Genomic DNA, 22,359 nt, shown 5'->3' with positions numbered 1-22,359 from the left:
ATCACTAAATGGTTCAAGTTTTCAGATGTATCAGCCCTCTGATAATAATTTTTTCTCCACTTTTCTCCCTCTAACTTTTGTTAGGTCAAGTCCTGAAACTGTAATGTGAAAATAACTTGGCAAAAAGAGCATCTCTCAGCCAGGGTACCTGGAGAAGTCTCATTTTCAGTTAAAGTTATCCCATTCCAAATCTACAGCTGATAATACCTGGGCTAAGAACATATGCTCCTCATTAAAGGCATTACATCTTATTCCTCGACCTATCATTCATAAATCAATTTACTAATGTGCACACACGCAGTTTAAAAAAAATAGTGTGTGTTAGTGTGCAGGGTACAGTATGTATGGAATCCATTCCTTGCAATAGAATAAAATATCCAAGTACATGGAGCAATCTCTGTAGCTGCTCCTGTACTTATGGAGATGTGTCTTTGTGTTCATACTTCTGATAGTGCAAAAAACTTGGCATTGACAATATAGTTATTTGCTTCCTAAGTTTCTATTCTTCCTTTGTGTTTCTGAAGGTCACAGGAACTCAGCCAAACCTGAAACAGTCATTTTAATTCCCAGGCTTCTCATTTCACTACAGTGTAATTGTCTTATTGATTTTTGTGTAGACTTATTTACTGTTTTTCTTTTCCTGTTGGATAAGTGTATAATAAGTAAACTAACTTCAATTAGGTAACTGTCACCAATATTTAAAACTTAATGACAATTTCAAAATTACATAAGTAATCCAAGCATAAAAATTATTCTTTATGATACAATTTCAGCACAGTGGCACCAAATCTTTATCATACAATAACCTGTGCCTCAGAAACATTAAACACAAACCACCATCACATTTTTCTTCTATCTAAGTTCCATATTCTTTTATTTATATACAGTGACATTTCTCTATTTGGACTAAAGCTTCTTTAGGAGATACAAAATGGAATATTCAACATCTTCATTTATCCTTGATATATTAAATTATCTTCTTAACTACACCCCCCTAGTGCTATTTTAAAGATGACTCATTCTCAGAAGCCACCAACCCAAGAGGCTCAAGGCACTATGATATAAAGATCTGCTTGAATTTAGGCACACATTTAAATCCAGGTGTAAGTCTTTGTGCTTTGTAATGTCAAGAGAGTCTTAAAGATAAGCATGTGCCTAAATATTATACTGAACTGGGGCTGGAAACAAGGTCTGGCCTCAGAAGGAGCAGAAGAGTTGCAATAACCCAGTACAGATTAATTATGCTCTGTGAAATTCAGCTTTTGACTATAGCAGGAAGAGGAAAATCTCCCTTAGCAAAAGGGAAAATAATGAATCAGCAAATGCTGGAGACTGTAATAGGCAAGGAAGCACTTCAGCTCCTGCTGAACCACAAGGCTTCACCCTGTGCAGCATGCAGCTTTAATAAAACATAGGTTAACTGGCTGCATTCAAGGGAGGATACCTTTGAAAAGTATTTGCTTTTACTGAAGAGGAGCAGTCAGTGTTCTGGGAGCAGCCCATGGTGTAACATTGCTTGTGGGAGATTGTCACAATTTCAATGAGGAAAACTTACTTGAAGGCATTAGCATCTCCATGGACCTTGTAGCTGTCTGCACTGATTCTGGAGATGACTCTTGTGACAGCAATGAGAATGCCAATGTTGACCTGGAGGAGGAGGAGGAACAAGCCTTGGTCAGGAAAGCAAGTTTGGCTGAGTCTGAGGAGCAGGCTGCCCAGGGAGGGCATTGTACAAAGACAGCAGGAAACAGAAACAGAGACTTTCTGTGCTCTCTTTATGTGGCAAGAGAGGTTTCCAAGGCTGGGCTGTGTGGTTTGCCCTGTGTCAGTGATTCCCACCCCCACAGCTTTTCTCCTTCCTTCAGGAGTTCCTTTGCATGTTCAGGAAAAGCCTGGATGGCTGCATTGCCCCAGAGCCAAGGTGCTCAGGATCCCCACACACAAATCGATACCCTGACTGTAAATCACTACCCTGACTGTAAATCAATACCTGATTGTAAATCAATACCCTGACTGTAAATCAATATCTGATTGTAAATCAATACCTGATTATAAATCAATGTCTGATTGTAAATCAATACCTGATTATAAATCAATACCCTGACTGTAAATCAATACCCCAACTGTAAATCAATACCCGATTATAAATCAATACAGGAACCCCTCAGGGTCTCTGCATTGCAGCGCTGCAGGAGCCCCTCAGGATCTCTGCACTGCAGCCCTGCTGCAGCGCTGCAGGAGCCCCTCAGGAGCTCTGCATTGCAGTGCTGCAGGAACCCCTCAGGAGCTCTGCATTGCAGTGCTGCAGGAACCCCTCAGGGTCTCTGCGTTGCAGTGCTGCAGGAACCCCTCAGGGACACTGCTGCAGCGCTGCAGGAACCCCTCAGGGTCTCTGCGTTGCAGTGCTGCAGGAACCCCTCAGGGACACTGCTGCAGCGCTGCAGGAGCCCCTCGCTGCTCTGCGCCCTGCCGCCCCTCGGCGTGTGCAGCTCCCATCTCCGACCAAAGCCCGCTCACAGTTTGGGTACAGAGCATTCGAAGGGAGCGATGGCAAATCTGGACTCTGCTCTTCAAAGGCTCTGCTCTTTTTGATGTCAGGTCCAGCAGAAACATCAATTAAATAAAAAGAATCCCCGACAGAAAAGTAGGAAATCTTGAAAAGACTAACACTGAAAATGTTCAGCAAAGGAAAGTTTGTGCTGGAGTCACAGGTGAAGGAAGAAGGAAATCTTTATCACTTAAAGGAAATGTGGCAAAGACTGTCTTGCTGTGCAAAGACCTTGGGTTTAAAGGGAAAAAAAATGTAGACAATGTGAAGGTGAAATACATATTTTCCCTTCCTGTCTAAAGTTGCACATCAGCTACAAAGTGTCAAGAACAAGGGTAGAACAAAACTATCCTGAACTACAGAACAAAAAGAAAGAGAAGACTTCAAAAAAAAAATGCTGTTCCTCAGTTAAAACTCAATAATCATTCTCTACTTCAACATAAATATTCTAATTCTGAGGATGAGAGGGTGAATTAAAGATGTTTAAATTTGATTATAATTATTTCCTTGGGTTTTTTCCAAATCTTCTGACCCTTTTTTAGATTTAAGTTTTCTAAGGGCAGATCTTCACCTGCTGTAGAATCAGAGCATATCTGTAATAGTTCATTTTTGCCGTGGCTCTCGAGTTTATCCAAAGGCTATCCTGTGGAACTGCCAGCTTCTCAATAACAAGTGTACCTGTTGTTCAATCAGCTTTACAGACATAAGAGGTGAAATTCAATGGTCTTGGGATCATTTTCCCTATTGCTGCCAAATCATATTTTGTAAATAACCCCTGTAAATCCTTTGAGGTGGTAATGAGCATATTTGAGAAAGCCATTTCTGTGCTGTACTCAGAGCCTTGCAAACTCTCACTCCAACTGCACCACCAGGAAAATACCAATTTACAGGGAAAGCAAGAGGTCTGGCCACTGCAGGCCAGTGTCTGCTCCTCATTCCCTACCTGGCACACAGATGCTTTCCACAGAATTCCCTGAATTCTGCCATATCTATGGAAACACACCAAGGCAGCAGATGGCTGATAATAAACAGAGCCTTCTGCCAGAAGTTTTAATGTCTTGTGTCAAAAATTCAGGTGCTTTGTTAAGTCAGGTTTTTTCCCCCTCAACTGAAAACAGATCCCAGGGCAACTTAGGCTGAGCTTAGTTTGGTTTGCAAATTAATTTCAAGGACATTATGTGAAGCTGCTTTAAGAGGATGATATAGAGATGATAGATATGTGTTGAGGTTTGGGGTGTGGGGGAGAGTGATCTTAAAACCTTAAGATGTAGGTAGAAGCCAAAAGACCTACATATAGAAGGAACTATTTCCTTCATCATATCCCTTGACTCAAACCCCAGGGAAAGAGCATATTTAGTATGGGAATCTATATAGGGCTGGGAGGTTCTGTGAATTACTGCCTAGAAAAGAATGTGTGAGTGCTTTTCCCCAGTCACAGTCCCTCCACATCATTCTGGTGTAGGCTCCATGGTGTCTGGATTGCCTGTGAGGCTGGGGCAGGATAAAAGGGGACTGTGTCTGCCTGGTCTCTGGGGAGTGGGAGTTGAAAGGAGCAATCCCCTCTTTTCCTCACAGCATAATCCTTTTTCTTGGCAGACACACTGTGAATCAAACTAGTCAAAAACTGCTTTTTGAGAAGTATTTTCAGACTTAAATGCTAGTTTATGCAGCTGGTGGCTAATTTGTTATTTAAAGAACACAGGCACACATGCACACACGCCAGAGAGTGTTTAGCCCTGTTATTTCCCTATAGGCACTAACACATTTTTCAGCTGGAATATCCAATGCCCACAGAGGTAATTTGTCAGCTCACTTGCTGCTATTTTGGGCAGAGCTGGGTTTAGACTATTTAACAAATTGCCTTGTGTGGATCAACCTTGTGAGCTCACTCTTCCTCTTTCTGAAAGTATTTGTGTCCCTACAAGAACATAATTTGAGCTGCACAAATGTTAGATATCGTAAGTCAAAGGCAGCCAGTTAAACTCTTACTTTCTCTGCCAAGTAGCTGCACATGAAAACTTTTGGAGGCTGTGCTGGCTCAGGTGAGTGAGCATTTCACTGCCTGGTGTGTTTGGTTACCACCATCCTTGGACAGCAGCCTGGGAGGGTTTGGTGTCCCTGACTGCATCTCATCTCCTCCTTTGGTGCTGAGCAATGGCCAGAAAGCAAGTGCTAATGTGAGGAGAGGACATATGAATATTGGATTCTTTTAATTACTCTCCAATCATCAATATCTACATACCTTTGACTGTAAGCTCACACATAGAAGTTTATACCCTCTGTTTGCCAAACAGGTACAGAGGCATGCAATGGTAAACTCTATATATGGATATTGTCAGATATAGTTATACATATACCCATGCACAACACTAAGTTCGGAGCAGGAACCCAGATTTCTGGAGAATTCAGGACTGCAGTTTCACTGGGCTGGCACAAGGTCTGACCCCAGGCCTCCAGGCAGCCCTGCTGGCACAGAGGTGCAGCAAGGAACAGCAGCTCTGTGCTGGTACCTACCAGAATGACAAACATCGCTGGCGCCACAAAAGCCCAGATTGCTCCATTCTCCAGTGAAAGCCAGCAGCTGCAGGGGAAATCAGAGTTGTTCCGGAGGAAACATACAGTCATTTAATTAGTAATGTTATTCATTTAAAAAAAACCCAACCTATAAAATAAAACAACTAAAACAGAGTGCAAGAAGTCTGCTGAATTTTGAAAGCAAGAGATGTGATAGCACATCAGGAAAAAGCTCCTTTTCCCCTCCCACTGGGGAGCCAAGGTGAGATCTCACTTGGATTTGTCACACAGTCAGTGACACCTCTCTGCCCCAGCCCACCTCCACAGGACTGCAAAGATGGGAAGGAGGAAATGTTTTATTTGCAATTTGTTGTTCTGGTGCTCTCAGCCACAGGCAGTCATTTCAGTGCTGGAGCACTGTGAAATGTCTCATTGGAGTGGATTTGTCTCATTGCAGCCAGGGACAAATTGAAGCCCTTCCTGCTTCCCCTGGCTGGTGCTGGGGAAGGGGCTGGCAAACACAATCAGGCCCTTCTTACAGCCCTGAAGAGATAAACCAGTTTACCACATGTGAAATTATTTTAGGATTAAATTCTATAGAGTTATTTCAGGTAAACTTGCTCTTCTTTTCCCAAATTAGAAAGGAAATTAATTTTCAAGATTTTGGACATTATCCATTCCAAATTTCAGGTGTGTACCTGCAGTTTTCTTTGGAAGATTGAATATCTTTAACCAATAGTTACTCTCATCTTGGTGCAGGCTTTTCCCCCCTGAGCAGGGAGCTCACTGAGGAGCTCTTCAGTGAAAATAAAGAAAAACATCTCAGGAGCTTTTTGTGCATCATCTTTGTGAAAACCAGACTTGAGGCTTCCGTGTTTAACAATATTTCTACACAAGTCATCCTTTTGCAGACTCTCTCCCCTGCTCCTCAGGAGGACGTTGCAGCACCACAGCCCATTTAACACATTTATAAATTTCCTCCACATCAGATTTCCATCCCTATGGCACCTGCAGTGAGGCTTTTTTTCATACTCACTTGCCACTTTCTCCATAGCTGTCCAGGGAGGATGTTGCAGAAATGACACAGATCACCAGTGGGCAGCCTGCAGCAAGGCACAGAAAGGCAGATGCTGAAGCAATATTAGGAATAAAAGCACATCTTCCAGCAAGCCCTGAAAAGTTCTGCTAAATTTTGTATGAGCAGAACAGCTCAGAGTCATTTTCAAATTAAGTCTAACTTGACATCCTCCTGCAGCCGTTTAATCCAACACTAATTAACGGATGTCAGACAAAATGACTTTTTAATAAAATACTAGTTTAACTGTTAAACTGAATCAGTGCTAACTTCCTTGGGAATCACAGTCCAGTTTAAACCTGGTTTTGGCTTATGGACTTTCTGCCTCTTGCTATCCAAGCAGTGATACATGTGAAGCATTATCAGCCTTATTTTAACCACTTTACCCCAGATAAGTGCATTTTTTGCTCAAGAATTCAGAACTTAAGACAGGAGAGCAAAGTTTCTCACAGGGATGCATAGATAGCAGGTGAGAGGACAAGAGTGGTGACATTTGGTTATCCAGAGCATCACAGCCAGCCAACTCAGGCTGCCTCAGGGGACCAGTCAAGGCTGAGTTTAGCATAAATATGTCATGGGTCTGCAAGATTTTTGTGTTTAAGAGGAAATTATGTTTCCAGATAGCTTTGACTGATGCAGTGGGCTGTGCCCTAGGAGGTGAAGAAACATTCATGAGATAACACAAGAATTACACAGAGGCAGTTCTGTTCCTGATCCACAGGAATCACACAGAGGCAGTTCTACTCCTGGTGACACAGGAATCACACAAATCACATGGAGGCAGATCTGCTCCTGGTGACACAGGAATCACACAAATCACACCAAGGCAGATCTGCTCCTGGTGACACACAAATCACACAAATCACACAGGGGTAGAACTGTTCCTGGTGACACAGGAATCACACAAATCACACCAAGGCAGTTCTGCTCCTGGTGACACACAAATCACACAGGGGTAGAACTGCTCCTGGTGACACAGGAATCACACAAATCACATGGAGGCAGATCTGCTCCTGGTGACACACAAATCACACAAATCACACAGGGGTAGAACTGCTCCTGGTGACACAGGAATCACACAAATCACACAGGGGTAGAACTGCTCCTGGTGACACAGGAATCACACAAATCACACCGAGGCAGTTCTGCTCCTGGTGACCCAGGAATCACACAAATCACATGGAGGCAGATCTGCTCCTGGTGACCCAGGAATCACACAAATCACATGGAGGCAGATCTGCTCCTGGTGACCCAGGAATCACACAAATCACACCAAGGCAGTTCTGCTCCTGGTGACCCAGGAATCACACAAATCACACCAAGGCAGCTCTGCTCCTGGTGACACAGGAATCACACAAATCACACAGGGGCAGTTCTGCTCCTGGTGACACAGGAACCACACAAATCACACTGAGGCAGATCTGCTCCTGGTGACCCAGGAATCACACAAATCACACAGGGGCAGTTCTGCTCCTGGTGACACAGGAATCACACAAATCACACAGGGGCAGTTCTGCTCCTGGTGACACAGGAATCACACAAATCACATGGAGGCAGATCTGCTCCTGGTCTCAGAGCTGCTCTGCCCCCAGCACTGCCAGGTCCTGTTGTGCCACTTCAGTCCAGGCCAGGAGCTGGAGAGGAGGCAGGGGATTTATTGCCAGCAGTTCTGAATGCAGTAAAACCCATCCCTTCAAATATTAAATGATTGCCTGCTAATTCCTGTATGATTTAATAAAATGTGAAGGTTTGAGCTTTGATCATCGTACAGAATTTAATAAATAGGTCCCAGACAGAGTATTAGACATGATAGCTTAAAGTTTCAATTTTCTTTTTAGTTCTTCAGGTTTTCTGCATGAGGGTTTTACAAAATTCTCTGACAGGCAATTTCTACTTAATTTTACCACGATCATCCTCACAAATTGTGTAAAGTTTTCCAGTACTGGCAGAAATATAATTTTTGGAGGAAGTATTTTAATTCTTTAATAACTGCAGCTAGAAGCACATTTATAAATATTTCTATATTGATATGAATATGTATTTATAAATATGGGCTATACTCAGCAGTTAAGTAGCACTGTATTTTGAAAGATTCTGTATCTACTATATGTGCAAAAAAACCCAAAGAATACAAAAAAAACCCACCAGGTTGAAACTCTGTGGCAGACAATTCAAAACAATTTTAGGACATCAGTTCTAAAAGGCTAAATATGTCATTTATTGAGAAAGATGAAGCATTAGGCACAAATGAAAGTGTATTTTCCTCCAATGATGAAAAGATCTACTTTGCTTGATGGGGATGAGTATATTCTCCCATTTATACTGAGGATGTTCATTTTTTACGATTTTCTTCTGCTGTGTTACATCAGATACGGGCAGAAGTTGGGAACTACATCAGCTAACAGCAAATAATGGAATTTATGGCACTTGACAGCTCAGAACAGTCTTCACTCTGTGGCAGTTTCTGAAGGAAAGGGAACTGGCTGAAATGGGAAAACATCCAGAATCACAAACTCTGTCCCCAGCATCCTACAAATGGTGGGACAAAAAAGCCTCGCCAACAATCTCTGCCTGGTATGCTGAATCACCACAGCAAAAAAGCAGTTTTGGGGATTTTTGACCTAATCAGTCGGATGCCTGGTTTGGTTTTGTGTCTTCTAAATCGCTGCCATGTTACAACCAACAAACCCGGCACAAAGTGCCACATGAATTGGAATTACTGAACCTGTACCCAAGCAATGGGGCCAAAGGAGAAAACCTTCCAGCTGCAGCTCGTCCCCTCAGCCTGGGGAATCCCCTGCTCACCAGGGGACTGTGGCCCCCAGACACAACAGCCAAGAAGGTTTTTAAATGCACAAAATAAAAAGGACAGAACTGACAAAAGGACAAGTAGGTAGTTCTTAATATATATATATATATATATATATATATATATATATATATGTATCACAGCATTACTATCACCCAGATCTGCATGGTGCCAAATAGATATTAAATATTTCAATTATGACTGCAGCAGATCTGTATTATTGATATAATTGTTCTTCCTGTATCTCCAAATGAATTCGGAGAGAAGGAAAGATAATGCATATTTTAACATATTTCAAAATTGTCTATAATTGCATGTATATTCCTTTTCTATTTTTCACACCTATTCTTTGACCCAGTGAATGAGGTTCCCTCTCCTTCTGAATGTGGAGCTTTGTCAAGCACCCCTGCTGCTCTCCCAGGGCTGTGACAGCAAGTGACTTTGCTCTGCTGGCAGGGTCTGCAACCCTTTAAATATGTGAAAATACTCAGCTCTGGCTCTCCAGAAATGCACATGGGTTATGCTTTTATTGCTGCATCTAGAAAGCCTTGAATTGTCTGAGATATTCCCATGTCACAGAACCACTTCTTCATTCCTAGTAACAACAACACTGGGGTTCTGTGCACACTTCTAATTTAAGGATTTCAAGGCACAAAGCACCAACCAGTGAAGCCTTGTGATAATTCTGTGTTGCTGTGCCCGTTTTTCTGCACGACTACAGAATACAGATGGAATAAGCCACTGGTGTGAGTCAGAACCAAAGAAAGAACACAGCAGTGTAGTGAGATTTCCCTCCCTCAGTCCTGCCATTGGTTTTGTAATCGAGGGTCTGATCTTGCCTGGAGAGGTTGTGCAATTCCTGCAGTGGAATTAGGCTCAAGGACTACACTACAAGTCTGATTGCAGTCAGAAAAAGGATGCATTTTCTCATCCAACAGACCCACTCTCACTAAGGCAAACTGTGATCATAAGATGATAATTTCAAATATGCTTCTGAATATAATCTTGTCCCATAGTGAGGAGACTTAAAGTAAGCAGCTACTAAATGCTTACCCCATCCAATTCCATAATAATATAAGTGCTTGCTTTCTTCTGACCCAAATACTTTGATCACCATGCTGTAAAGATGAAATCCTTCCACCAGCATCCATGCAAACGCACTCAGGAAGAAAAAATGAAGGAGGATGGCCAATATCTTGCAAGGCAGCTAAATTAACAGTAAAAATGAATACATTAGTTCTTTGTGATACAGTCACATCGGTTTTGTTTTTCTTTTTTAACTTCTATAGACATTTGCAGGCTAAATATGAAATCACTGAAGTAAAACTGTCTTAAAAAGAAAGCAATAGACAATTTCATTTTTCTACTGCATTTTCAGATTGCTTCAGAGTAACAAATCCTCTTACCCTTGAAAAAAAACAAATAAAAAAAACCCTAACAACATGGCCAAATGTGGTGTGGAAATCCAAGTGTGTTATTTATTTTTAACAGTAGAAGCAGTATTCCCATTAAAGTCTACACAGTATTTAGGGAATCGAAACTGTCTGCATGTGGTTGCTAAACCTGTAGTAAATACAGGAGTCAAAGAAGTGGGGTACAAGTGTTGTCCTGTACCCTGCTGCCTGCTTTTCCTTGAGGTGCTCCTCTCAGCATCTTTAATTTTTCTCTAAGCCAACGATCAACCTGGTTTAAAAACAGGAGAGCGGAATCCTTTCTCCTTTCCCAGTCTCAGGTGCTCCCCACTGGCTTTTCCTCACTCTCTGCCCTTCCCTTTCCTCACTCTCTGCTTTTCCCTTTCCTCACTCACTCTTTTGAGGAGGTCCCAGCAGAGTGGCTGTGCCCATCACTCAGTAACAGAGCAGAGGTGGCTGCAGGGATGTCCCCAGGTGATGTCCCCACACTGATGTCCCCACACTGATGTTTCCACACTGATGGCCCCACACTGATGTCCCCAGGTGATGTCCCCACACTGATGTTTCCACACTGATGGCCCCACACTGATGTCCCCAGGTGATGTCCCCACACTGATAGCCCCACACTGATGGCCCCACACTGATGTCCCCACACTGATAGCCCCACACTGATGTCCCCAGGTGATGTCCCCACACTGATGTCCCCACACTGATGTCCCCACACTGATAGCCCCACACTGATGGCCCCACCAGAGGACCTGGTTTGCTCTGCCTCAGCTCAGCTGCAGCAGCCCCCCCCTGCCCCACGGCCCTGCCCTGTTGGTGGCAGGGTGCAGGGAGGGACGTTCTGCCCTGCAGCCGTGCCACCCCTCTGTGGCCCCTGCAGGGCTCCAGGGCTGCCTGCAGCCTGCCCCGGGGTGGGAAGGCTTTTGCCTTCCTCGGCTGGACCAGCCCCAGGGAGGCTCCAGGCAGGGGGAGCTGTGCTGGGGGAGCTCCACCAGCAGGACCCAGTTTGCTGCCTCAGGTGTTACTGGTTTTGTTCCCTTTGCCTGAGCTAAGCTGTGCTGTGCTGGCATTCTGTTCTTTATGTTGGTGGTTTGGGATTTTGAATCCAATGAAAATAAACCCCTGGGACCTGGTAGCATAATGAAAATGGAGGTTTTCCTGTACACACTCACTTGGACATTGCAAGGACATTCTAATGCAAATCCAATGGGACTACCTGCATTCAAAAGCAATAAATTTGGGGTTAATTTGTATAAGTGAGGTCTGTATGTGGTTTAGTATTTCACAAAGTTCAGTGACATATTATTAAACCAGATTAGCTTATTGACAAAAGCTGTAAGAGCCTTTCCAGTTAATTTTATCATAAGGCTATAAAATCCATTTTAATGCCTTTTGATTTCTACCAGAAGATTAGTCCACAAGAATCTAAATGCAACATAAAGCTGACATACAGGCTAGCTCTGTCAAATGGATGTTTTCCAACTTCTGATAGCCAAACAATATGAATCACAAAACAGCAGAAAAATAACACACAGTGAAGTAGCAGGAGGTTGGTCTGTATAGAATTTTGTATAATACCTAGTTGCAGATTTGTACATAAAACCCATAGCAAAGTTGCTGCTTATTCTGGTCGGGGTTTTTTTTGCCTTGATTATTGCTTAGAAGTTAGTGTTATATGGCAAAATTGCCTTCTGTAAAAGCACAGAGAAGCTGAGCCTTGACATGCTAAGCCCAAGCATGTCTCTCTTGCTGCACCTTGTGAAACACCCTGCTTTTAGCAGAATACTCATAAAAAGGCAGGTCTTGTTCTTGCTGCTCTTAGAGTTGACAACTAGAGGGTCTGTGGAAATAGAAAAAGCAGCCCTGCCAGCAGCAACGTCTCTGCTATTATTGCTGATGAGAAAGTAAAGCAGGCTTTCAGAAAGGCCTCCCAGTTTGTCTTTTTTTTTTTTTCCCTAGGACAGTCTTAAAACAGATAGGTATTTTACAGATACATCACAAACAAAAGCAGCTTGTTTCACCTCTCTCTGTTTGGATGTTTCCAGCAATGCCAGGCAGGAGCATTGAGTGAGAAAGAGACAAATACCCTGATCCAGAACTGCAGATAGTAGAGACATTAGATTTTCTGGTTGTGCTGGAAAAAAACTCAGTGCTGGCTAACACCTTAAACTTGAATTTTCATTTTCCTGTGTCTCAAGAATATAAAGACATAAAAAGACATCCTGATTTTGGGAAGAATTGCCTTCCTGGAATATGCCATGATCAGTTAACTATTGGTGGTAGGTGTCAATGACCAGCTTTTTATAAATAAATGAATAAATTAGGTGTACTGGAAATATTAAAGTCCTGTTTGTGAAGATAGAGCTTTGTGGTTAAAAACCACTATTATTCTACAAAAGAAAAACTGCTGTAGAATGAATTGTAAATCATTAAATAATGCATCTGAAAATAGCAGGGAATGCCGTATGCCATATCTGCAATCAAAACCAAAATATCCCCAGAGCCAGAGGTGGGGAAAGGATGGGGAGGCTCAGGGCAAGGAGGCAATGCCAGCCTCGAGAGGGGGACAGAGAGGGTCCTGCAAGGGCACCCCAAAACAGCTCAGCACCGACACACCAGCCCTGGCAGAGGCAAAGATCACAAATTCACACCTGCTAGTGTAAATACTGCCTCCCTCTGTGTAAACGATCATTCAGCAGTTCAATTAAAGGTATTTAGGCTGTTGTCAAACTGCTCGGAGCAGGTAAGGACAGGAGACCAATAAAAGGATGAATCACAACCCACACCCCCCCCCCCCCCCCGGATTCCACGAGGGCAGTATTTACATCACATCTGTCAACTTTCAGACCTTTACAGTGTTATCCCATACAATTATAGCTGTTATAGAGGAGGTAGGGCAAACAAATCCACGGATTCTGTGAAGCATTTCATCTCACAAAGCCTGGTGTAAATGGGTCTCACCTCCTTGTGCTACCGCCCCGGTTTCACCAAAGTAGGTTTGGGATAGGTTTAAGAGGAAATCTGCAGCTGTTAAACTGCAGCCTGTGTGAGCATCTCACAAGCTTGACTCAGCAAGAAGGACCTGAGTGTGACCGAGGCACGCTGTGAACCTGGGTGGCACTGGGGCTGGAGAACACGGCTGTGCCTGGAGAGCACATCTGTCCCTGGAGAACATGGCTGTGCCTGGAGAGCACAGCTGTGCCTGGAGAACACAGCTGTCCCTGGAGAACACAGCAGTGCCTGGAGAGCATGGCTGTGCCTGGAAAGCACATCTGTCCCTGGAGAACACGGCTGTCCCTGGAGAGCATGGCTCTGTCTCCTCCAGCCCACACCAGGACAAAGCTGGGGCTTCACATCACCCAACAGACTGAGGGCCACAATGGCCTTGGTCAGCTGTAAAAAGGCTTCACATCCCATCTGAAGTGACTCAGCTGAATTGTCTGAACATTTGGGATGGATCAAAAACCTGTGAGAAAATGACACACTGTCCTGCTGAGTGAACCTTCTACTGCCCTCAAGACTATGTTCTTTCAAGAGGGTTTTAGCTCTCTACTTAAAGAGGATTATTTTCATGCCTGGTTTCTACTGTCTGCAGTTTCATCTTCTGCTGCTCTCCAATGCCTCCATTTCATTCTCCTTCTAAACCATCCCCTCTCATTTTCTCCCTTGCACATTGCATGACTCATTCAGGGCCCACCCGAATGCTAAACAGCAAAAGAATACAAACTTGGTTTTCAAAACTGCTTTTAGGTCCTCAGGTAATGACTGCCTGTGCAAACCAGACATTACGGTTATTTATAAACCTAACAGAAATTCAAGGGAACCCATTTCAGCTGAATATAAATTTAAGTAGCTGTTGTATTGGCAAAATGAACAATGTGCAAACCTCATATTTAGTTCTATTGAGAAAAAACACCACCACCACCCCCCCAATAATAGAAACCACTGGCTGCTTCTGAAAAATAATGGGGAGCAGCAGCTGGTCATAAAAGTAGACAAGTTTTTACCAGCACAGAGCACCCTGGAAGTTTATTGTAAAATCAGGTTGTTTCTGCTTTTCAGGTGGAACTTTCCATCAAAGACCTTAACATTACTTTAAATGGTGTTTTTAAAATTAACAGTGGGAATAAACTGGTTTTACTGGTATGTGGTGCTGTTAACTTGGCCTATTTGTCTTAACCTAACCCATGTGCTTTAGACACCAGTTTTAATGGTTTAGACCCTGGTACTCTGCCTAAGGAGTTCCCCCTGCAGCAGGATGGCATTTTTGGCTAAGGCATGTTAAAGCTACACCTTGCAATGCAGCAGCTGTCCCCAGCAGTGCAGCTGCCCCAGCAGACCCCGGTGACTCACGGTTGCAGGGCTGAGCAGTGCAGCTGCCCAGCAGCAGTACAGCCACCCCAGCAGTGCAGCCACCCCAGCAGTGCAGCACCCAGCAGTGCAGCCACCCCAGCAGTACAGCCACCCCAGCAGTGCAGCTGCCCAGCAGCAGTACAGCCACCCCAGCAGCAGTGCAGCCACCCCAGCAGACCCCGGTGACTCATGGTTGCAGGGCTCAGCTGGAAGCTGGCCAGCAGCAGGGCCTGCCCCAGCAGCAGTGCAGCTGCCCAGCAGCAGTGCAGCACCCAGCAGTGCAGCACCCAGCAGACCCCGGTGACTCACGGTTGCAGGGCTCAGCTGGAAGCTGGCCAGCAGCAGGGCCTGCCCCAGCAGCAGTGCAGCTGCCCAGCAGCAGTGCAGCACCCAGCAGTGCAGCACCCAGCAGTGCAGCACCCAGCAGACCCCGGTGACTCACGGTTGCAGGGCTCAGCTGGAAGCTGGCCAGCAGCAGGACCTGCCCCAGCAGCACGGCGCAGGACAGGTTGGCGTGGATGTGGTAGCGCTGGTTGCGGATGGTGCTGACAGACCTGCAGGGCACAGAAACACCTCAGCATGGCTCCGGGGCACGGCTGTGCCCATCTCCCACCTGCAGGCACCCACACTGCCTTTGGCTCTTGGCGGGGGCACTGGGGGCTCTCTGGAGCTCTGCTCCCAGCGGCGTGGGGCGCCAGCTGAGGGGAGCCCTTGGCATCCTGCTGCTGTCCCACAGGCAGCAGGAGATGGATTTGCACGTGAGCAAGTGGATGTGACAGAATAGTGACAGAACATCAGCAAAGGGTTTGATCCTGATGGGTGCTAGGGTACCAGGCAGGTCGCACCCACTCCTCACAGAAAGCACATGGCACCTGTGCCCACACTGTGCCACAGTTCCTGGGTTCATTTTGTTGGTATTTGCCTTTCTGGGAAATAAGGGAATGGGAAAATACATTGGTTCCAATTCTGTTTTATACAAATATAACTTCTGAGCATGGAATGATAGCTCCATATACAGATGGGCAGTGCCTGTCTTGACAGGAACCTGACTGTGGTTTCAACATCATTTGAACATATCTCTCTTGGCTTTTCAAAAAACAGCTGGAAATCTGACAAGAACAGGCTTTCCTGGAAGTCTGCTGATCTTGTGTTTCTGTTCTCATCCCAAAATAGGAAACAGAACACAAAAACATTGATCTGAACATCTCAGGCCCTGCCTTAAACTCTGTTCTCTTTAAAAAATAAACAGTCCTGGTGATAACAGGTTCCTATTCCAATGCACCCTGCCTGCTGCACTGCTCCATGGGAAGGGAATGAAGAGGGAGATGACAAGAAGTATCGAGATCCCAAAAAGTAACTCAAAGGATGCTCTGCCTGCTGACAATGGCTTTGTAATGTGTCACAAGCTGGGCAGTGTCACCCAGGAGGGGAGCAGGGCTCACTGCCCTCCCAGCAAGGGGCTGCCATTGCCAGGACATGAAGTAGCAAAGAACTTGCCAGATTCTTCTCCACTTATGTCACAGTCATCTAACACCACATTGCAAAATTTAACTTCAGCTGCTTAATGAGACCCTGCTCTCCAGTGAAAACATAATCAAATTATGTTAAATTGGCAGTTTGAAGGATGCTGTATGTAGGGGGGCTGCTTAACCCTGTGACAGTCAGCTGGCTCCAAGCTCTCTTCCAAGTCTTCTGATTGCCTCCAGTTCCCTGAGGAGTTTTCATCCCTGCTGCAGCAACACCTCCTCCTTTTGCTCCTTTTTCCTCTCTAAACACTAACATCCAATTCTGCACTCAGACTAAAACGGAACAGGTCATTCCCCTTAGCCTGAACATGCCAACAGCACAATGTCAGACAGGCAGATGTTGGACTTATTTAGAGTGGATTTTGCCACACGTTATGCTCTCAGTCCAAGTATGACCAACACAGATCTCAAAACTTGGAAATAATACGGGGTCTGGAAAAAAACAAGCATTGTAATCAGTTTACTGAGATTCAGCAAGTCCTTTCCCCTAGAAACTGGCCTCTCAACAGGATGTCCAAAATACATGCTTAGGCACAGAAAACAAAACTCAAACTCTTAAGTGTGAACAATGTGGTTTAGTGTTTGAAATGAGTCAAGAATCCCACTCCTTGCTGTACTCCCAAAGTGCTGCACAACCTTGGATAAGTTACTTCACCCTTAGTCAGGTTTTCTGTTTCTTATTTAGACACAAACCTTTATGAAAGCTTTTTTTCCAGAAATGTTTGTATTAAGCTCAGCTGGGCCTCAAACTGATTTCTCACTACTGGAACATAAATAGGAATAAAGGTCCTGAGTGCCCTGGGGCAGAAACTTTCCCAGCATGAGAGCCCTCACAGGGGCTGCCCTGTTTTGGGCAGGAGATGCAGAGATTTTTAACCACGAGCCATAGAGTGAATTTCACACTGCTTACAGTGTCCTTCATCCCACTAAAGCAGCACAGAAAAGCAGCCTGATGGAGAACAGCGAGACACTTGAACATAAACGTGGGTTGTATGAGGTAATTGTGTACAAGTTGTGTGAAACTGAAGTCAGGCAGCCAGTGCTGACTGAGACTTCCTTACTGGGCATTCCTTTCTAAACAGCCTGCCTAACAGACAGGGCAGTGGAAAAGCAAAAAATGCTGTCTGTGTGCTCCAGGCAACCCAAAGATGTGGGGGGGCAGAGGGAGTGGTCCTGCAGTCCCTGCTCACGTCGTACCTGAGTCCAGACCAGGACCTCCTACAAGGCTCTTTGCAAGATTCCTGAACTATAGCAAAGCATGGACAGTTAAAAAAAAATTAAAAACCTCTCATGAGATTTAAATAGCTTGCTATATAAAGACCATCCCATTTCAGGAAATGAAAGTAATTTAGAAATAACCAACCAAGTGTTACAAATACATGTGCAGAATCTAATTAAGGAAGGTTGTAGAATTAATGGCCTTTGTTTTATCCTGAGTAGCTGAAGGGATCCTGCTTGCCTTTCTGCTCATCAGGTATGAAGTTAAAATTACTCACGACAGCACAGCGAACGTGACCAGGGTGATGGTCAGGCAGAAGATGGACAGGGCGCAGCCGATGTAAGTGATGGAGGAGAGGGCCACCTGGTGTTCTCTCGTTAGCTGCAGGCACAGGAGAGACCAGAACAGAGCTGTGAGCGGCTGTCCCCCCGAGCAGGCCAGCCCTGCCTTGCCCTGCCTGCCCTGCCCATGGTGTTCTGTCCCTGCCAGTGTCACACCTCAGTCCCCAGCAGTCCCTGCCCATGGTGTTCTGTCCCTGCCAGCGTCACAGCCCTGCCCTGCCTGCCCTGCCCATGGTGTTCTGTCCCTGCCAGCGTCACAGCCTGGCCCCAGCAGCTTTCAGCGGTTCCTGCCGTGGCTGCAGGGCTCAGGCAGCCTGAACAACTCAGCCCGGGAGCTCGCAGGGCCCTGTGCTGCTCGCAGTGATGCTGCAGCATTGTTCACAGTGATGTTCTCAGTGCTGCTCACAGTGATGCTGCAGCGCTGCTCACAGGGCCCTGTGATGCTGCAGTGCTGCTCAAAGTGATGCTGCAGCATTGCTCACAGTGATGCTCGCAGTGCTGCTCACAGTGACCCTGCAGCGCTGCTTGCAATGCCCTGTGATGCTGCAGCACTGCTTGCAGTGATGCTGCAGCGTGCTCGCAGTGATGCTGCAGTGGTGCTCACAGGGCCCTGTGCTGCTTGCAGTGCTGCTGCAGTGCTGCTCCCAGGGCCCTGTGATGCTCCCAGTGATGCTGCAGCACCGCTGCAGTCATTCCCATCCCTGTGCAAGCACCACCATGCAGGGAGAGCAGCACCAGAGAACACATCCACCAGAGCCCTTCAGAGCCACGGGCTCGGTGCGATGGATCCTGTTGGCAGCGCCTGCCGAGGGAGCTGGGCTGACACTACAGAGTGAGAAACCCCAGCAAGGAGCCAGCGTGAGCAGCAGGAGGGCAAACTCTGCTCCCAGCCCTGCTTCCATCTCCTGGCACCTCCTGGGGAGGTAATGCAATTTTTAGGAGCATTTAAACTGCAACTCCACAGTGCTCTCCCACCAGGATCTCTGTTAAACCTGGACAGAGTCAGTGCAAGAGGGACACTGTGGTTTGGCTATTCATCTTCAATTAATCAGAGTGTGGTTTAATTTTCCATGCAAGTTCTCATAAAAGAATGACAAAAGAGCCACACCCAACAAAGGGAGCCAGGCAGTATTAATATGTAATAAGTAGAACAGAGCTAGGCAGGAAAAAGCTTTCTCATCCTAGAAGAATTTTCAAACATTTTTCATGACTTGATTTTGGACAGACTTGACATTTTCATAAACTGAAGGAAAAAAAATTAGTCAATCAAAAAGTTTTAATTTTGATGCTTGAAATATGGTGTTACTATTTAAATCTCAATTTACTATTAATTAAATTCCAAGCTGAAAAATATTTATTTCTTATTAAAAAATACTAAAAGGAATGTTTCAAAAACATTTTTACAGCACATTTATCTAATAAAAACTACTCTTTCACATATGTTTGGGATTTTCTATTCTTTTCCACACACACAATAAAATTTCCCACCCAAAGTATTCCATTAGAGATTATCAAACCGAAGCAGCTCTACCAATAAACCCCCCATTAAAATTCCTTTTAAAGGAGAGAAATAATGTGCCATGTGGTCATGGGAAAACATAAATACAGACAAAAAGAGGTGCTGTGTATGTCGGTTTTCACTGTAATTATCTGCCCTAGCAGCTCATGTGTGCGAGTTTCCAGCAGAAGAGCTCAGCAATCCGAGAGCCATTAAGGGATGCAGCAGCACTGAAAGACAACTGTTGCTATGGTGTCACTGTTCCTAGGAAATATGATGCAGCTCTTGACTATTTTTTCATTTTTCAGCCAAAGACACATTTCTTTTCCCTGACTGGACAGCATCAATTACGGAAACAACAGAGTTCTGTGTACTGGAACAGCTTAAAAGCTCCAGATAATTCCTACAAAAGAGATGCTATCATCCCTCATCCCCCAAAGAAGCCATGTACAGGCATTCTTCACAGAAGATTCCTGAAATAGGATCATCTGTGTGGCAAATGGAGCACTTCAGAAGTGATTTCCTCATCAGGTATATTCATGTCCAAAATGCATGGCCCTTATTTCCCAGTTCCTCCAGTAGACACCCTTTTCCTTTTTCCCTGGCTGCAGGTGGCTCACAATTCTGCAGAAGGGGGAGGGGAGCTGAGAAAGCTTTTCAGATGTAAAGTCACTCTGAAATCAGTATTTCTTATCAGTCCTTAAGCCATAAAATGCTCCCTAGAGAGTTTCCCTGCTCAGGGAAAATTCATATTTACAGTGGTCTGTCCTGGTGTTTGCCCTGGCAGGGATCTCAGAGGGGTGGTGTGTCCTTACTATCACAGACAAATGCAGAAGATCCCGAGGAGAAAACCAGTGGAAATGGGCAAAAACTCACAGAATCCCAGAATGGCCTGGGTTGGAAGGGACCTTAATGGTGCAGTGCCACCCCAGCCATGGCAGGGATACCTTCCACTGCCCCACGAGCTCCCAGCCCTGTCCAGCCTGGCCTGGGGCACTGCCAGGGATTCAGGGGCAGCCCCACTGCTCTGGGCACCTGTGCCAGGCCTGCCCAGCCTCTCAGGGAGGAATTTCTTCCCAATGTCTGCTCTAAACCTTCCCTCCTTCTGTTTGAAGCCATTCTCCTTTTCCTGTCACTGCCTGCTCTTGTCAACAGCTCCTCTCCATCCTGTAGGCTCCCTTCGGGTGCTGGAAAGCCACAATTAGTCAGCCTGACGCCTCCTTCTCTCCAGGCTGAACGGACCCAAATCTTTCCATGTGGGAAAGGTGTTCCATTCCCCCCAAATCAAACTGATTGTTTTTTTCCCATAGTAATCCAAAAGAAGATAATGATCACTCAGATATTTTTGCTCTCTAATTTCTTTGATGTCATGTTTCTAAGAAAGTCTGTCTCTGGGTTTTAGTTCAATCTTTCTCCAGAAACCCCTGCAGGGCAAGACAAAATGCGAATCCAACTGAGCCTCTATGACATAGAAATGAAAAAGGGGAAAAAAAATCTCTTCTACAACAAAATGTATGAGATTCACTGAAACCTGAAATAACCTACATAGGTCCCTGCACCTGTGAGCTGGAAATTGCTCTTGCTCTGGTGAACACAACCAAAATGTGATGAGGCTCTAAGAGTGATGCTCCTAAATCAATACTCACATCAGTCGGGTAACAGCTCTTCCAAAAGCAGCAGCACTGCAGTGCAGCCTCTCCTCCTGCCCGTGTGAGGGACAGAGCTGGGCTCCAAGCTGTCTTTCATTGCTGTTAAGGACCCAGGGCAGCCTGCGGGGGCTGTTCTCAGAGGGGCAGCTGGGCTGGAGGCTGCAGGAGGGCTGGAAAGCTCCTGCTCGTGCAGGTGTGAGTTGCAGGGAAAGAACGTGAGCAAGCACAGAAAGAGCATGAAAGGAGGCCTGGAATGATTTCCAGGCTGTGCAGCCTCACTGCAGGGCGGTGCTGGAGGAGGGAAAAGACCCTGCATTTAAAGATATCAGATCTCCAGAACCCTCTCAACCCTGCTGTCACAGCACATCTGGATGTGCTGCATTCTCATTTGAAGGGATAACAAGGAGCAATTTGTTAGAGGTACCTGGGTTGTCAAAATATTGGGCCTTATTAATTTAGAAACTATTTTAATGAATTCCAGTGCTCTGATAAGGGCTGATTTTACCTTACCTCAGCGTGTCCTTTTGAAAGTTTACAGACTTCCTGCATGATGTGGAATATAAAACAGTAATTTGGGATGTTTTTGTAGTCAGCACAAAAACTCTAATCAAGCTGCAATGCTATTATTAAGGAAAATAGCATTAAAAAGGACCACATAAAACACTGAGCAATCTGTGAAGTTGTCCCATGAGCCTGATTCTCACACTTGTCCCAGTCTACATTAAATTATTCTTTTCTTCTAAAATGCTTTGCTTCCTTGCATTTATATGGTCATTCTTTTACTCTGAAAAGCCAGGAAACGAGCTCATCCACTCATGTCAGCAATCACCAACACTAAGAGACAGATGTTTCTTAGTTTCAGCTCTGGCAAGGTAAAATCAAAAATTCCTACCTCATGTAAAGCCCTCACCCTTTCAGCTGCAACACCCCTCACCTTGAGTGTGCTGAAAGCCTGGCCAAAGAACGGGAGGGTTTGGGCAGATCCACCCACCTGGGGCAGCAGAGCCCACTGTCCTACCCTTGCTCTCCCTCTTAAAAAAGTTACTACATTGCTTAACACTTTTATTTTGGAAACTGGCAGGCAAGTGGATGGCCTGAGAAATGATCCAGCTCAGACTCCAAGTACGAATTTTTCATTTATAAAGCTGTGCATGGAAAAAAAAAAAAAAAAAAAAGAAGTGCTAACTCCTCTGTTTATAAATAACTGTACAGAAGATGAAAATACATTATTATAATGAGATGGTACCTTTCGTACCTGCAGGAGCTGGGAAAGGTCATTCAGGCTGAAAGACTTACTCAGAAGGCTCTACAAGAAAAATTGTTTGTGTCCGGAAGAGAAAAGCTCCTTTTTTTATGTGAAGTCACTGAGTGACCACACACAGGAGCACAACAGCCCCTGGGCAGTTCAG

General features: G+C 45.1%; 1 protein-coding gene across 2 annotated transcripts in view; it reads right to left on the bottom strand.

Annotated features, from left to right (window-relative positions):
• ADGRD1 (adhesion G protein-coupled receptor D1) overlaps nt 1-22,359 on the bottom strand; it is a 117,918-nt gene that overhangs the window by 23,101 nt on the left and 72,458 nt on the right. For both annotated transcript variants that reach the window (XM_021543959.2, XM_021543961.3), the window contains 6 exons: nt 17,740-17,843; nt 15,160-15,271; nt 10,000-10,153; nt 6,099-6,165; nt 5,063-5,129; nt 1,556-1,647 (listed from right to left, as the gene is read on the bottom strand). In XM_021543959.2, coding sequence (XP_021399634.1) covers nt 1,556-1,647; nt 5,063-5,129; nt 6,099-6,165; nt 10,000-10,153; nt 15,160-15,271; nt 17,740-17,843 — 596 coding nt within the window. The remainder of the gene's footprint in view (nt 1-1,555; nt 1,648-5,062; nt 5,130-6,098; nt 6,166-9,999; nt 10,154-15,159; nt 15,272-17,739; nt 17,844-22,359) is intronic.

This window comes from Lonchura striata, chromosome 18, assembly GCF_046129695.1.
Source record: "Lonchura striata isolate bLonStr1 chromosome 18, bLonStr1.mat, whole genome shotgun sequence".
NCBI classification, from domain to species: domain Eukaryota; kingdom Metazoa; phylum Chordata; class Aves; order Passeriformes; family Estrildidae; genus Lonchura; species Lonchura striata.
The sequence above is the reverse complement of the archived record's forward strand: the minus strand, read 5'-3'. Positions and strand labels throughout refer to the sequence as shown.